At 36.9% G+C, this 15,987-nt stretch overlaps 4 protein-coding genes and 1 non-coding gene across 5 annotated transcripts in view; 3 read left to right on the top strand and 2 right to left on the bottom strand.

Annotated features, from left to right (window-relative positions):
- Nucleotides 1-2,106: 2,106 nt before the first annotated feature.
- LOC149730389 (NADPH-dependent 3-demethoxyubiquinone 3-hydroxylase, mitochondrial-like) lies at nt 2,107-4,342 on the top strand. The gene is made up of 5 exons (XM_089887113.1): nt 2,107-2,291; nt 2,536-2,612; nt 2,909-3,011; nt 3,438-3,534; nt 4,061-4,342. Exons 1-5 carry the CDS (start codon nt 2,135-2,137, stop codon nt 4,266-4,268), a joined length of 642 nt encoding a protein of 213 aa, XP_089743239.1. The 5' UTR covers nt 2,107-2,134; the 3' UTR covers nt 4,269-4,342.
- A 1,254-nt stretch (nt 4,343-5,596) lies between these two features.
- Nucleotides 5,597-8,787, bottom strand: LOC149730387 (uncharacterized). The gene is made up of 7 exons (XM_089887109.1): nt 8,453-8,787; nt 7,724-7,794; nt 7,322-7,414; nt 6,741-6,915; nt 6,542-6,685; nt 5,900-6,076; nt 5,597-5,846 (listed from the first exon to the last, which is right to left on the bottom strand). Exons 1-7 carry the CDS (start codon nt 8,559-8,561, stop codon nt 5,740-5,742), a joined length of 876 nt encoding a protein of 291 aa, XP_089743235.1. The 5' UTR covers nt 8,562-8,787; the 3' UTR covers nt 5,597-5,739.
- Nucleotides 6,046-6,235, top strand: LOC149730388 (U2 spliceosomal RNA). Its single transcript, XR_016385947.1, has one exon. It is a non-coding gene; the product is annotated as a U2 spliceosomal RNA (small nuclear RNA).
- Nucleotides 8,788-9,967: 1,180 nt separating the features above from the next.
- Nucleotides 9,968-15,584, top strand: LOC149730386 (26S proteasome regulatory subunit 4). The gene is made up of 10 exons (XM_089887106.1): nt 9,968-10,119; nt 10,861-11,020; nt 11,372-11,496; nt 11,759-11,944; nt 12,541-12,669; nt 13,008-13,104; nt 13,447-13,636; nt 14,116-14,267; nt 14,825-14,979; nt 15,214-15,584. The coding sequence occupies exons 1-10, from the start codon at nt 10,117-10,119 to the stop codon at nt 15,346-15,348; spliced, it is 1,332 nt and encodes a 443-aa protein (XP_089743232.1). The 5' UTR covers nt 9,968-10,116; the 3' UTR covers nt 15,349-15,584.
- Nucleotides 15,427-15,987, bottom strand: part of LOC149730385 (crystal protein-like) — a 24,846-nt gene continuing 24,285 nt past the window's right edge. The window contains exon 10 of the mRNA XM_089887105.1: nt 15,427-15,936. Within this exon, the coding sequence (XP_089743231.1) occupies nt 15,751-15,936 (186 nt within the window). The 3' untranslated portion in view covers nt 15,427-15,750. The remainder of the gene's footprint in view (nt 15,937-15,987) is intronic.

Genomic DNA, 15,987 nt, shown 5'->3' with positions numbered 1-15,987 from the left:
GCCATGCGAGGATAAATAAGTTACATACCTGGTAACTTGTAAGTGGACACGAGGTGTATGAAACAGAACACCCGTGTTATAACGACTGTCGTTGCCCCGCCATGCAAGGATAAATAAGTTACATATGTGGTAACTTGTAAGCGGCATGAGGTGTATGAAACAGAACAGCCGTGTTATAACGACTGTCGTTGCCCCGCCATGCGAGGTAAACAAATTCATTTAACGGCTACTGTTTATATTCACAAACTACAAAATATTCCTACCTTGTGTATCAGCAGATACTGCAATGCAACACACGATCATAACAACCACAATACATTTCATAGTGCGAGATATCTCCTTATCTTCCCACTACTGCTACATAACCTGTTATGAATAAATTAATGACTTTATTTCGTTTCTTCGATCACAGTAACGTAGGTCAAAGTAATATTTTTTTTAGTAGGGAGGGAGAAGATGGGACACCTTTACATTCTATTTTTTTTCGTCTCATTTGGTAATAAAACAAAAAACATTCAAAGAAATATAAAACCGTTTCCTAACGGCTACCATAGACCGTTGTTAATTGTTTAAAACAGGATCGGAATATTTGATTATTATGTGTTAAGGTTGTTCCATCTTTCTCCACCCTGCTATAAACAACCGTAAAAATGAGAAGTAACGGTAAAAACGACAGTCGTTATAACACGTTTATGGATAAACAGAAGAACAAAACTGATTCGAAAAAAGTTGTGACCGTTATACTTTAAATAAACAGTATTATAGAAAAACAAACAATATAGTAGAGTGGGGGAGATGGGACACCTTAAGCACGTAATATCCAAATAACCTGATCGTGTTTTAAACAATTAATAACGGTTTATGATAGTCGTAAGGACAAGGTTTTATATTTTTTAGAATGTTTTTTGTTTACTAATAAATAGGATAAGAAAATGAAATGTAAAGGTGTCCCATCTTCCCCCACCCTACTATATAATAAGACAACCTTAACAAACAGTATATAGTACCAGCCAACTAGAAAACATTAAGTGCATTGAACCAAACAACGACTGGTGACAGTGTTGCAATAATACCAATAAATACATATCTTTCTTATAGACTCTCGCTAGAGAATCTGACTCAGTTTCCCCACTCACAAGGAAACCAATAGGCAGGTGGCTTTGGGTGTTTACACAATGCAAAAGAAAATATAACCCCACACATAAAAAACAGCGATTGGAATCTGCTGTGGCGTAATGTTTGTTTTTTCATCGTTATATAGTAGAGTGGGAAGATGGGACACCTTTAGCACATGTTATTCAAATATTCTGGTCGTGTTTTAAACAATTAACGTTCTTCCGAATGTAACTTATTTATCCTCGCATGGCGGGGCAATGACAGTCATTATAACACGGGTGTTGTGTTTCATACACCTCGTACCTGCTTACGAGATACCATGTATGTAACTTTGTGGGTAATTGCTTTTTTTTATTGAATTTTTTTATGAATGGCTGATAATTTAGACAACCCATTTGTGACCACTGAGTTAGTACAATTGCCGGTAAGTGTCTTGCCCAAGGACCTATACCCCACAATGGTAGCAGCGACGAGCCTTGAACCTCTTACCCCTGGGTTACAGGCAGGCGAGCTAACCACGTGTCACATAGGCTCACTGTAATGGTAGCATCGAGGTCACGATACAAGCATTTTGATCAATGTAGTTATTTTATATTAACATAACAATTGTGTAGAGTATTAATTTTTACATAACTTTTCAAGCAACACCCCATATTTTACACGCATTCATTCTCAACGCTGGGGTTTTTTCATCCGACAAAATAAATGTAAACAGAGATTCAAGTCTGCACGTTTTACCGGTAGTTTTCTATTCGTGTTTTTTAGTACATTATTTAGGACCTCGGCAGTTATATTTTTAACAATAAGTTTCTTACACTGTATTGCTGTAAATTTCCTCCTTTATATTACGTATAAAAAGCAATTACCACAAAGTTACATATACGTGGTAACTCTTAAGTTGGCACGAGGTGTATGAAACAGAACACCCTTGTTATAACGACTGTCGTTGCCCCGCCATGCGAGGATAAATAAGTTACATTCATTCGAAGAGAAAGAGAACTAAAACATATATTACTTTATGATTCCAGGCTTCCAGCTTTTAAATATGGCCCTGTTTAAACTTAGTAGGGTAATACAAACTCGATGTAACTTTGGGGTTCGGAATGTCTCATTCCAATCCTTGGATCCTGAAACCAAGAAAGTTTATTCACGTTTTATTCGCGTAGATCATGCAGGTCAGTGAAGATGTGTTTGATATATTTAGAAATTACACAATGTATTTATGCTTATGCACACTTTTTTTCATTAGAAGTCCAACAAGGTGTATAAAACAGAACAGTTACGACTCATTAACAGATCATCACTTTCTTTTTTCACAAGTGGGCGCTCATTTTTTCACACCTGTGTTATAATGACTGCTGTTGCCCCGCCATGCGAGGATAAACCAAGAGACATTTATTCATACAATGTTTGTTTTAGGTGAGTTTGGTGCTGACAGAATATACGCCGGGCAAATGGCTGTGTTGGGCAAAACTGACGTTGGGCCAACTATTCAGGTAACTTGGACTATAAGTTTTGCATAAAATAGAGGTTCAGTAGAATGTGTGTAGCATAATTTATCCTTGCATGACAGAGAAATAACAAACGTTATAACACGGGTGTTCTGTTTCATACACCTGGTGCTCGCTTATGAGTAACCATGCATGTAACTTTGTGGGCGATTGTTTTTCTATATGGCTGACAATTTGAACAACCCACTAGTGACCACTGGGTTGGAGCAATTGCTGTTGTCGTGCACGTAGTAGTTTAACATTAAAAATATTTTGTTCAATATTTAATGTTTCACTCATAGCATATGTGGGACCAAGAAAAAGATCATTTACAAACATTCACAAATATGATTTCTGAATACAGAGTACGACCAACTGTGCTACATCCGTTATGGAATATTGCGGGTAAATTAATATTTTAAATTTACAACTTCTTTATATAAACTGTTACTACCAGAAATAGTCAAATGCAGACTAATCCAAAATCATTGACCAAATCAATTTATTCAATTAACCCTTTTGGTAATTTTCACCTTTTTTAATTTAAAAGATCTTAGCCTTTAAAATTTTTATTTGTATTAATATTGTCAGGCGCCAAACCTGGGGTGGCAAGGTGTGCAGGCCAACCCCAATTTTCTGCACTGCATTAATCAGTAAACATTATAACCAATAAGTTAGATTTGTTTCACAGAAATTTGTGTAACTATCCCTGCCTCCCCTGTGTTTGAAAACTGTAGTTAATATTCAGCTACCTTGGTGTAGAATAGATTGTATAAAACTAAATTATTTCACTTCATATGTTGAATGTATCAACACCCATGGTTGGGGCAGGATTTGCATTAGGTGCAGGAACTGCTTTGATTGGAAAGGAAGCAGCAATGGCTTGTACAGTAGCAGTGGAGGAATCAATTACTGACCATTATAATAAGTTAGTTCTTAATTTATGTTTTTATTATATTATCACCCACAAGTTAAATAAGGATATGGTGCTACGAAAACGCAACAGACAAAATAAAATTCCACCAATTGTTTGATAAGATATATTTTGCATAAATGGCATCATCAGTCTGTTATTTAAATAGAATCAAAATTACATACGGGTAACTCGGAAGCGGGCACAAGGTGTATGAAACAGAACACCCGTGTTACACAACTACCATTGCCTTGGTATGCAGGTAAATGGGGGACATTTATTTGTGCTTTTATGAGTGCAAGATCAGATTTATGGAATATATAGTAGGGTGGGGGAAGATGGGATGCTTTTTTATTCTATTTTCTCCTCCCATTTGGTAGTAAACATAGAACATTCAAAGAATTATAAAACCGTATCCTTACGACTCCCATAGACCGTTGTTAATTGTTCAAAACATGATCAGGATATATTTGCATGTTATGTTCTAAAGGAATCCCACCCTACTATGTTTCAGTAACATATTTTTAATCTTTCCAAACAGACAACTGCGGTATTTATTGGACTCTAATGATAAAAGCGAATATCGAGATCACCTGTTGAAAAAAATTAAACAATTTCGCGACGAAGAAATGGAGCATCATGACACTGGTTTGGAACATGGGGCTGTTAACGCACCAGCGTATGAAGTGTTAAAGCAGACCATACAAGCAGGATGTTTAGCTGCAATATGGTTGTCTGAACGAATATAAAGTGTTTATCTCTGTGCGCAATTTAATTGTGAATTCTTTTGTATTTATTATTAAATAAAAATATTGAGATAACATTTTGTGGGTAGGATTTTGTGACATACAGAAAGTACAATGTATGAGGAACATGGGACACTTTTGGCAAATAATATTCAAATATCCTGATCGTGTTTTAAATAATTAACAACGCTCTATGGGAGTCGTGAGGATGCTTTCATTCAAACATTGACTTGCTTAAGGAAACACGCCCACAATGGTAGCAGCGTCAGGTCCATAACCTCTGAATTACAGGCAGTTGTACTAACTGTATGATGTTCTATGTATTACCACACTAATGTTACAGCAAATCATAATCAAAGTGTTTAAATATTTATTTCAGTGCTCTTCAACCTTTTTTGGGTTGGTGAACCCCTAAAGTTGTTGCGACAAACTCATGCACCCCTGTTTGTTTAAACAAAAAACTAATGATGTTTCACAATTCCCAGTGATGCAAGATATATAATTCATATAAAAAAAACTGCAGGAAAGTGGCTAAATTTGTTTAAAATGTTTAAAACTGAATATTATTGCTGAAAATTGTTGTAGTTTGTGATGCACCCTTGTATACACTTTTGTACTGGTGCACCCCTGGCATATTTTGATGCACCCTAGGGTGCACCGTGCACACCGGTTGAAGAGCACTGATTTATTTACTTATCCATTCATGCATTGCCAGGATGGTACGAAAAATCAGCTGCCGAAGTCGCCAAGAAATTTCCTCTTAAAACTGACCGGGCGAAATTATGGTGAGTCTAAAAATATCGGGAATCTTGTCCCGGTACTCATAGAGTTGAATGATTCTTGTGTAACGAAATGTAGTCAGGGAATCACCCACAAAGTTACATACGCGGTAATGTGTATGAAACAGAACACGCGTATTATAACGACTGTCGTTTTCCGCCATCACGCCAGGATTAACACGCTACATTTATCCATCTAGTGCTAACGTAAGTGACAGACAAAAATCCAGACCAACCAATGGTCTCAATATATCGTAAGTAATATTTCTAAACCAAACATTACATTCCAGGTTGGTACGGCTTGGGTTTTTACTTTCCTTCCCAACTTATTGTCGACTTTATATTTGTTGACGGCTCAACGACAACGACGAATATTCCCGCAGGTAATGTACTTTGTAGTTCACAGTTTATAAACCACAAGTTATAATGCAGGTAGTGTTCTGTTTTATAAGCTTTTGTGCCTGCTAATAGTTTGTTGTGGTTTGTAGGATTACAGCAGACTCTGTTTATTTTACGCAGAAGTTTGAGCAAAGCATTTGAAGGCACAATAAGTATAGCGCAGTTTGTTGTATTAGACCGATTATAGCTTAATTACCATTGCTCCCCTTGTAGAATAGAATAAATAATAGTTTGTACGAATGTTTTCCAGGGTATACAGTATAAATAATATAGTAGCAATTATTGTATATTTTCGTCTATTCTTGTTTTGGAGTCGAATTCTCATGGATTCGTTTCCTCTTGATCATCGATATCGAAGCAACGATTCCAACAACCAAACAAAAGATATTATGACGATTAAAACCTGTTATAATCATGTTAATATGACGTCATAAAGCAACAATAGAAAGCGTATACCGTGCTCGAAGTTAGACAAAGCAAGCCCGAACCCCCCGAATACCAACACTGGATAAACTGATGTTACTATCGAAGTATATGCAGGGACAATTAGAAAGTCAAGCAATGTCCAAGTTATCTGTCCTATCGCCAACAAACACAATCCGATAGATGTCGCTGTATCCACGTTCATCAATCCTATAACAAATCAATCAGTTTGATGCCTGGGACGGAAGCGGTTCGTTTCCTCTGTGTATTGGTCGGATTTTTGAGCATAGGGCGTGGTGCTGGAGCTTGCTCCACCCTGCTCACGGGTTGTCCTGGTATTGCAGTACCTCCAGGTTCGGCCCACAAAAAGGAGAGAGATAAAAAAAAAAAAAAACCAAATGATTTATATATAGTATAATAATTAACAACGCTCTTCAGAGTTGCCATTTAAAAAAGAGGCTGGCGATGCCATTTGGGAAATATATATCGAATACAACAAACGGTCGGACTTGTTTTTTGTCTGTTAGGTTTTCGTAGCACCATATCTTTTAAAGTCGTAAGGACACGGTAATATAATTCTGTAAATATTCTTTTGTTCACTACCAAATGGGACGATAGAAACACCATGAAAACATGTAACATTTTACCCAACCTATTATATTGCTCACGACCAACCTTTCAAAATGGCGGTTTCGGATTGGTTCGATCTGTCGTAGATTAGAAGATAACTAACGGTGGAAGGCAAGGCTACGAACGACCACGTGGTCGTGAGAGCGACGCTGTTCAGCACAACACGTTGCAGCCACCATTTAAATTTCTCTGAAAATGAATTCGAATTATCTCAAATATTGTCCACCTTTAATACAACTTGTACCTGGAGCTGAGATGTGAAATTCTTTAAAGTGTTTGATGCCAATGTAAAGTTGTATTGCACCAAGTACACATACGCTGCCAACAATCATGGTCGACATGAGATGTAATCCACGTTCGTATGTGAAAGTCCATGCTAATGTAAGAAGTGTATTCACACAGTACACAATGTAGAACACCTTCACATAAGTAAAACCTTGTAAATATTGTGGCAGTTTTTTTAGCGTTCACCTTTAACCAACGGATACAAGGGGCGATGCTGCATTGCTGCCACCGTGTTTTTTTTTGGCCAGTTACTTTACATACGCCTACATACATTACTAAGATTCAACCCAGTGGTCACTAATAAATAAAGTTGTCTGTTATTACTAACCACCACGAACTCGTAAGCTTTTATAGGCTTTGGGGTCTTAAAAAAAAACGGATGATGGTAATGGTCACTAATGGGCTGTAGACGTTATTAGTTATACAGTAACACAACTAATCAGATAACTAACTATAAGCAGGCACACAAGCTTATAAACAGAACACCACCCGCATTATAACTTGCGTGGTTGATAAACTATGCGTTACAAAGTAAAATACCTGCGGGAATATTCGTCGTTGTCGTTGAGCCGTCAACAAATATAAAGTCGACAATAAGTTGGGAAGGAAAGTGAAAACCCAAGCCGTACCAACCTGGAATGTAAAGTTTGTTTTGGGAATATTACTTATGATATATTGAGACCATTGGTTGGTCTGGATTTTTGTCTGTTAATTACGTTAGCACCCGATAGAATATGTGTAATTTATTAATTTCTACGAAGCCAGAAACCGACAGTCGGTGTAACACGGGTTTTATGTTTCATACACCTTGTACTAGCTTACCAGTAACTTTGTGGGTGAGACCTTGACTTTATTTTTTTTACACAAGAATCGTTCAATTTAAAAAGCACCAGATCAGGGTCAGATTCGCAAAATTTATTACTCCGGAATTTTCAGTCTTACCATAATTTCGCTCGGGTCATTTTTAAGAGGAAATTTCTTGGCGACTTCGGCAGCTGATTTTTCGTACCATCCTGGCAATGCATGAATGGATAAGTAAATACATGATTAGCAGTTTAAACACTTTGATTATGATTTGCTGTAACATTAGTGTGGTAATACATAGAACATCATACAGTTAGTACAACTGCCTGTAATCCATAGGTTATGGACCTGACGCTGCTACCATTGTGGGCGTGTTTCCTTGAGCAAGTCAATGTTTGAATGAAAGCAAGTGAATGGATAATTTAGTTTAGTATTTATAAAACGCCAATGATTAGTAGAATCTCGTTTCGGAGACTCTCAGCACCCATGTACGTAGGCCTATACCATCAATAATATCGTTTATATTTGACTTTGGGCTAGAAAGACAATTCTCACAGAGTTTCACAAGTGGTAACTCGTAGGTGTGCACGAGGTGTATGAAACGGAAAACCCGTGTTATAACAACTGTCGTTGCCCCACCATGCGAGGATAAACAGGTTACATACATGGTAACTCATCAGCGATTATACAAGGTGTACGAAACAGAACACCCATGTTATAACGACTGTCGTTGCCCCGCCAAGGATAAATAAGTTACATTCATTTGTTTATTAATTTACCACTTACTGCATTCAGCCACTAAAAGAAACAGAGGCCTTCTATACAAGCAATAGTTAGGTTAAATCATAGCATTAGTTTCATCCATACCTGCCCCTGGCATTCTTACTTTGTCAGCCAAACCAAACACAGTGTATTGATAAGCACATGCAGCGAATCCTAGGGCGGAGAAAACGCACAGAATTCTTTCACGAGGCATTATTGCAGACTACGGTCGGCAATCGATGCAACAGGTAGAATAAATATCAAAACAACAGACTACCTCTGTATACACATGTGACGTTACACGATGATGTGCTGAGCAAAACAATTCGACGTAATTGTTATTGGCGTTTCCTTGTTGATGAAAAGCAGTGCAAAACAAAGCAGAAAGAATATTACACAAAGAAAGAATTTCACGCGCTTTTAAATACTAATCTTAAATACCGTAAATCGCCCTTAAACACTATATAATTTCAAAATACCTAGACTTTTTTAACGCCTAAATTATTTTTTGCAATAGTCTGAGATATATACTTTACCGTGCATTTTAAAACACATGTGCTCTATTACATATAAGTTCGTACGGAAAGACAGACCTTTTCGGAGCAAAAATCTTATTCACACAGCTACAGTCTTATATGCTATTACAATACAACTGTGATGGGTAAAACTGCATATACAGTCCTTTATATATGATTTAAAACGGTAAAGGCAGTGTCATATAAATACCTCATCGGAAGTACGTATACGTAGCAATATTAGGATAGGTTCCGGTGTAATTCATTTTACTAACGTGGTTTATAAGCTTAAATAACTCCGATGTCGCCGGTGTGTGATGACTGTGTATACAGACGAGTGATATAATTAAACGCCTGTCCAAAAATAAATACACGGGAACTTTAGGTCTGAGAATAAACAGACCGAATATAAATTGTGTTACGTTGTATAGTGAACATTACTGATTTGGATTGTCATACTGCTTTGTAAAGAGTTATTGCATGTTTGTTAATAGCATGTCGTTTTAACTCTAAGAATTACTGGACGAAGAGGTAAATTTTGTTACTTGGTAGAAAAATATCCGGAATCTATTTTCATTTGCAAAAAAAGTTACGGCGAGCAGTGTAATGTAATGTCCGGCGCCGCGGTTATACGCTAAAGGCGCAAATTAAATGAAGTTCTATAAATATCCTCACGTGCCGGGACAACGACCGTCGTTATAACACGGATGTCCTTTATCGTACACCTCGTGCTCGCTTACGAGTTACCACATGTAACTTTGTGGATTATTATTTTGAGGGATTTTTTTGTTTGGCTAAAAGTTTGCACAGCCCTTATGTGACCACTGAGTTGGAGCAATTGCCATTAAAATGTCTTGCCTAATGACACATACGCCCACAATGGTAGCAGCGACAAAACTTGAATCCATTACCTTTAGGTTAAAGGCGACGAGCTAACCACTTTGCCACTTTGCCAGACTAAATTAGTGGTATATCGATTCATAAAGGTATTTTGACCGGTGTAGTAAACCCCAATTTCTCCAATATTTAATTGTACGTAACTTCAGTGGGTTTTGCAATATTACCAGCACCCCATTTACAAATCACATTATATGTTCTCTATAGATAATTGAATTCTCTATCCATAGAAATAAAAAAAACGCGTTACGCATCAATGGTTTTAATTGCGCATTGTCATTTCTAGTTTTTGTGTTGAATTGAATTTATCGACGATTTACGAAATTAATTTGAAAGCTTTTCCGGTGGACCTATTCAATGGTAATGTTATTTATTTATTATTTTTGGTTTTTATTTATTCAGGATAATTTTATTTAACAAAACTTCAAACTGGTGAGTGCTTTGTTCGTTTGCACAAAAACGGCAACTTTTTTATCTCAGAATTTTAGGTTTTGTCCAGTAAGCTACACCTTAATTTATTGGTGCTAGTGAAGAGTCTTCCCCCCTTATTTGCTAACTCCTATAACCACTAACCCATATAACCACTAACCCCTATAACCACTAACCCCTATAACCACTAACCCCTATAACCACTAACCCATATAACCACTAACCACTAACCCCTAACCCATATAACCCCTAACCCCATATAAACCACTAACCCCTATAACCACTAACCCCCTAACCATCAACACCTAACACTTTCCATCAGCCTATTCTTCTATGTACCGGGGGATTCTTCACTAGTGCCTTATTTTTTATTTAAAAATCACATTTTTTGCTAAAATGATTATTAAATTTTATGAGTGGTCCACATTGAGAAGAATGGCTTGTGCGGATGTTCGTTTGTAATTTTCTGTTTATGATAAATACTGCTGTGTTAAACCTTAATAAATTAGCTCAAAAATATTTAGGCCTAAAATTCCTGCAAAAATGAACTTTTAATCTGATAAGTTAGTAGTAGTTGAATTTAAAAAAAAATTCCCTTAGTTTTTGGTAAATTGTTTCGGCCTATTATATTGTATGCGGGGGTGGTTGGTTGACTTTAATTTTTCCCCTCAGGGCCAAAATCAAAGTGGTGGAGGCCGGAATGGTGCCGGGGATAACAAGAAAGGGGACAAGGGGAAAGAGAAAAAGAAATATGAACGACCTCTGCCGACAAGAGTTGGTAAACGTAGAAAGAAGGCAAAAGGACCAGATGCCGCCAACAAGTTGCCCAGTGGTAATTCATGACTTAATTTACATTGTATTCTATATGGGTGACGTCCTTGTCATGGGTAAAGCTTGATTTACCCCAACATTGTATAAATATGCACATTCTCAAATATAAAAATGAATATTATACAAATTATAATCACTTGCAAATTTACATAAGTAATAATAGAAGTAAAAGGTGTATAAACAGAACACCTGTGTTATAAAGACTGTCGTTCCCCGCCATGCGAGGATAAATAAGTTACATCTGTGGTAACTCGTAAGCTAGCATGAGGGGGATGAAACAAACACCCGTGTTATAAAGACTGTCGTTGTCCCGCCATGCGAGGATAAATAAGTTACATTCATTCAAACACAGTAACTCCTCATACCCGGTGTCGGCTTCGTCTTTTAAAACAAGAACGCATCAAGGATTATCTTTTAATGGAGGAGGAATACATCAGGAACCAGGAGCGCCTCAAGCCACAAGAAGAAAAGCAAGAGGTGGGTTTAAACCAATTTAAGTGACTTTCACAGAAAAAAAACACATTTTTTCAATAAAATAAAAGGTTTTATGCTACTTAAAACAAATGGAACCTCATTGAATAATGTGGCGAATGCTTTGGCTTTGCTTGTTTGTATAGTTTAATTCTTTATTGATTAATACAGTGTATCAAATTCCAGAGTAAATCTGCCTACCATGCCACTCATATTTAGTGCCCATGGTTGTGTATTGCTTTCTAATCATGCGTTTATTCTTCTCCAGGAAGAACGCACAAAAGTCGATGATTTGAGAGGTTCTCCCATGTCGGTTGGAACGCTGGAGGAAATTATCGATGAAAATCACGCCATTGTTTCAACTTCTGTGGGATCCGAACATTACGTTAGCATCTTGTCGTTTGTTGATAAAGATTTGCTGGAACCAGGATGTACAGTGCTCATGAATCATAAGGTAAGGGGGAAGCGGTAATCATATTATGGCTTGATACTTATGTCTTAGTAGGTGTGTGTGTCCTGTCTTAGTGGGTGTGTGTGTCCTGTCTTAGTAGGTGTGTGTGTCCTGTCTTAGTAGGTGTGTGTGTCTGGACACTTGACGGCATTTGCTCATAAGCTGTAATCATGTTCTAACCTGGCAAGGGGAAAAGTGTTTTTTAAATCTGCCAAACTTAGAGTTTATGGTTTCGACGCTAGATACTGCTAATTTTGTAGTTGTGTGTAACGTTAAGCAAGACATTCAATGTAATTTTCACATAAGGTATAATTGTTATGGTGATCTTGTTCTAACCCAGCAAGGGGAAAAGTGGTTTGCAGGCCTTACTGTTGCCCAGGGTTTCTAAGCCCATGGCTCAACACCTATACTTTTTTATTCCATACTTTTCAAACACATTTTCAGGGTTTATTTGAAGTAAGCCTGTCTTAACTTTCGCAGCAAGATTAATTTTTAAAAAACTGAAAAAAACTTTTAAATAAAAAAGTAGTTTTTTTTAAGCACTTGAGTACTAAATATATTTGCTTGTTTTTTTCCTCACAAACTATGGTAAATTTCAGGTCCACGCAGTTGTTGGTTTCCTCGGAGATGACGTTGATCCTCTCGTGACCGTGATGAAACTTGAAAAAGCTCCGAAAGAGTCATACGCTGATATCGGGGGGCTGGATACACAGATTACTGAAATAAAGGTAAGAAAAAATAACATTAGGACATCATCAAATCAATCTATTGGAGGTAGAGATGAATGAATGTAACTTGTTTATTCTCACATTGCAGGGTAACGACAGTTGTTATAACACGACTGTTCTGTTATTGTATAAGCACAGGTCCCCCTTTTTCCATTAATACAGAGAGGCAGGAATAGTTATTAGTCATTCAACTTATTGTCCCTGAACTTATTTTTTAATGCAGTGCAGAAATTTCCTGGGTTGGCCTGCCTACCCTGCCACCCCAGGTTTGACGCCTGAAGTATAGGTGTTAGATTGTAATATTTGGTATTTATGATTTATTATCGGATTTTTAACAGGAATCTGTGGAGCTGCCATTAACCCACCCCGAGTATTACGAAGAAATGGGGATTAAACCTCCTAAAGGTGTGATCTTGTATGGACCCCCTGGAACCGGTATGTACTTAATTATAAAAATGAACTGCTTACATCTGTGGTATCTTGTAATCGCAAGGTGTATGAAACAGAACACTCGTGTTATAACGACTGTCGTTGCCCGCCATGCGACGATAAATAAGTTTCATACGTGGTAACTTCTAAGCGAGCATGAGGTGTATGAAACAGAACACCCGTGTTATAACAACTGTCGTTGCTCCACGACGCGAGGTTAAATAAGTTACATACGTGGTAACTTGTAAGCGGGCACGAGGTGTATGAAACAGAACACTCGTGTTATAACGACTGTCCTTGCCTCGCACAATAAAAATCAGTTACATCATTCTTTTAACCGCGATCCAGGTAAAACATTGCTAGCGAAAGCTGTAGCCAACCAAACATCGGCGACCTTTCTACGTGTGGTTGGGTCAGAGTTGATACAGAAATACCTCGGTGACGGACCTAAACTTGTGAGGGAATTATTCCGCGTGGCAGAGGAGCATGCGCCATCCATTGTGTTTATTGATGAGATTGATGCCATTGGTACTAAGAGGTAATGCAGGAGTACAGGTGCCATGTTTGGTAATATAGCTGTCAAGGGTATTAAAAGGTAATGCAAGAACATAGAAGTTCATAGAACTATGGATGTTAGCCAAAGCTATCATAAGCATAGGAAGTGGTGTAGCCCCCTCTTACAAATTCCCCAAAAGAATTTGTAAAAAACTCTAAAAATTCTTTTTTTTTTCATTTTGAAACTTTTTTACATTCTTCTAAAGGTGGCTGTACACAGTATCCAGCATGCGAATTCGCTTGCGAAGTCGTATGCAAACCTATTACCGAGTTCCGCATGCGGCAGCGAAATCCGGACAAAACAGACAAAACGGACGAATTCCGGATACTGTGTACAGCCACCTTAAAACGATTTTTTTTTAATTCTTATGCAAATTCAACGCCAATATAATCCTACAACAATATTAACCGCTATAAAATCATTTATTGATTCCATTAATATATTACATTGTTTTTCCAAAGATACGAATCTAACTCTGGTGGTGAACGTGAGATACAGCGTACGATGTTAGAGTTATTGAACCAACTTGATGGTTTTGACTCGAGGGGCGATGTTAAAGTCATCATGGCGACGAACAGAATTGACTCGCTCGACCCAGCGCTGATCAGAGCAGGTATTGATTGAACAAGAATAATCTTTTTAAAGTCGGCAAAAATTTTTATTTATGCGTATTAAAAAGACAAAATACCTTTCCATGATTTAAACTTTTGAAATAAAGCTTATGTAGCAGTTGGTTATGTAGTAACATGAATAATCTTTACAAATTCAGTATTTTTTTGTAAAACAAGAAAAATCTTTTCAAATACGGCACAATTTTTTCTTAATTTTTTTTATTATTTTTCATTTATTAAAGTAGTGTCGGGAAACTGAACTCTACTGTATCAAGAGTAGAAAAATATTACCTTGCACTTGACTTTTTACACAGATTTTAATTTCAGTACATTACTGAATTGTTAACTAACTTTATATAAGTTAATTTATACTGATAGTTTGAAAAAGTATATTTTATTATGATGCATCCCCTTTAAACCTTACATTTTAAATTAAAACCACAACTTCACAAGCAATATCCATGCAAACCCAAACACACTTTAACAAGCAACACCTATCCATATACCACAATACACACACAATCCCATACAAATACATTAACAAGCAACTTCCATCCAGGTCGAATTGATCGAAAGATTGAGTTCCCGATGCCGGATGAGAAGACAAAGCGTCGTATATTCAATATACATACAGCTCGTATGACGCTTTCCGACGATGTTAATGTGGACGAACATGTTCAAGCCAAAGATGATTTATCCGGGGCCGATATCAAGGTAATGCTTGTTTATCTTCGTATGGCGGGGAAACGAGAGTAGTTATAACACGGGTGTTTTGGTTCAAACACCTCGTGTGTTTTTACTGGCAATTTAAACTACCCTCTTATACTAACTTTATATATATTATATCTGCATATACACATAGCTATGTTATACTCTTACTACTATGTTATATAAAAAACACTTTACGTATAGTTACATACAGTCACTGACCCCTATATATATATACAGGCAATTTGCACTGAGGCCGGTTTACTTGCATTGAGAGAACGTAGAATGAAAGTCACGAGTGAAGATTTCAAAAAGTCCAAGGAAAATGTTCTTTACCGAAAGAATGAGGGCGCCCCACAAGGATTATATTTATAAACATTCATACAATTTGTTGAAGATTAAAAACATTGAGATGTTTCGGTTATTAAGTTGTTCAACTGGACACAAAGTTGCTGCATTGAAAACAGACGTTTATTAAACGTATAAGGATTAGATTAAACACAGGTCATGTTTCGTTCAAAGTTGAAAACACAATGTTATAATTATTCAGAAGTTCAACTTTATGAAAATATTGCTGCATTAAAACATTGAATAAACTTCGGATCTGCATATCTTTCTAGTGGTTACAAAATACATATTTGTTTATAAAAAACATTGAAAAATTACACTTATTTTATGGTTGAATTGTGGTTTCATTAACTGATAAAGTCCGACAAGTTGTCCGAAAATACGCTACGTTTTTTTCATACCAGATTAGCCGTTGAAAGATTATAAACCTCAGTAATGTTCAGCATATGCGTCTAGTTCGTCCCAGAAACGACAAATTTCTTCATAAGGTCGATCCATTACAAAATCTCCCGCTGCTCGTATTTGTAAAGCTTGGTAGTTTGCTCCACCATTGTTGTTAAACTGTGGCCATTGGGTTTCTTGTACGTTTTCCGAGGTTAATTCGTACTTGCTTGTCTGGTGGAATAGAATATGCGATATTAAACATAAAACACGTAATAATCCACG

Source organism: Ciona robusta, chromosome 10 (genome assembly GCF_009617815.1).
Source record: "Ciona robusta chromosome 10, ASM961781v2".
In the NCBI taxonomy this organism is placed as follows: domain Eukaryota; kingdom Metazoa; phylum Chordata; class Ascidiacea; order Phlebobranchia; family Cionidae; genus Ciona; species Ciona robusta.
The sequence above is the reverse complement of the archived record's forward strand: the minus strand, read 5'-3'. Positions and strand labels throughout refer to the sequence as shown.

Coding starts and splice junctions, on each gene's coding strand:
- LOC149730387 (XM_089887109.1), bottom strand. CDS start 8,561: ATGCCTCGTGAAAGAATTCTGTGCGTTTTCTCCGCCCTAGGATTCGCT. Junction 7,795..8,452: donor AGTAAGAATGCCAGGGGCAG/GTATGGATGAAA, acceptor ATGCATTGCCAG/GATGGTACGAAAAATCAGCT. Junction 7,415..7,723: donor ATGACCCGAGCGAAATTATG/GTAAGACTGAAA, acceptor TTTACATTCCAG/GTTGGTACGGCTTGGGTTTT.
- LOC149730389 (XM_089887113.1), top strand. CDS start 2,135: ATGATTCCAGGCTTCCAGCTTTTAAATATGGCCCTGTTTAAACTTAGT. Junction 3,012..3,437: donor TCCGTTATGGAATATTGCGG/GTAAATTAATAT, acceptor TGGTTGGGGCAG/GATTTGCATTAGGTGCAGGA. Junction 3,535..4,060: donor ATTACTGACCATTATAATAA/GTTAGTTCTTAA, acceptor CTTTCCAAACAG/ACAACTGCGGTATTTATTGG.
- LOC149730386 (XM_089887106.1), top strand. Junction 11,021..11,371: donor CGCCAACAAGTTGCCCAGTG/GTAATTCATGAC, acceptor ATTCAAACACAG/TAACTCCTCATACCCGGTGT. Junction 14,268..14,824: donor CCCAGCGCTGATCAGAGCAG/GTATTGATTGAA, acceptor ACTTCCATCCAG/GTCGAATTGATCGAAAGATT.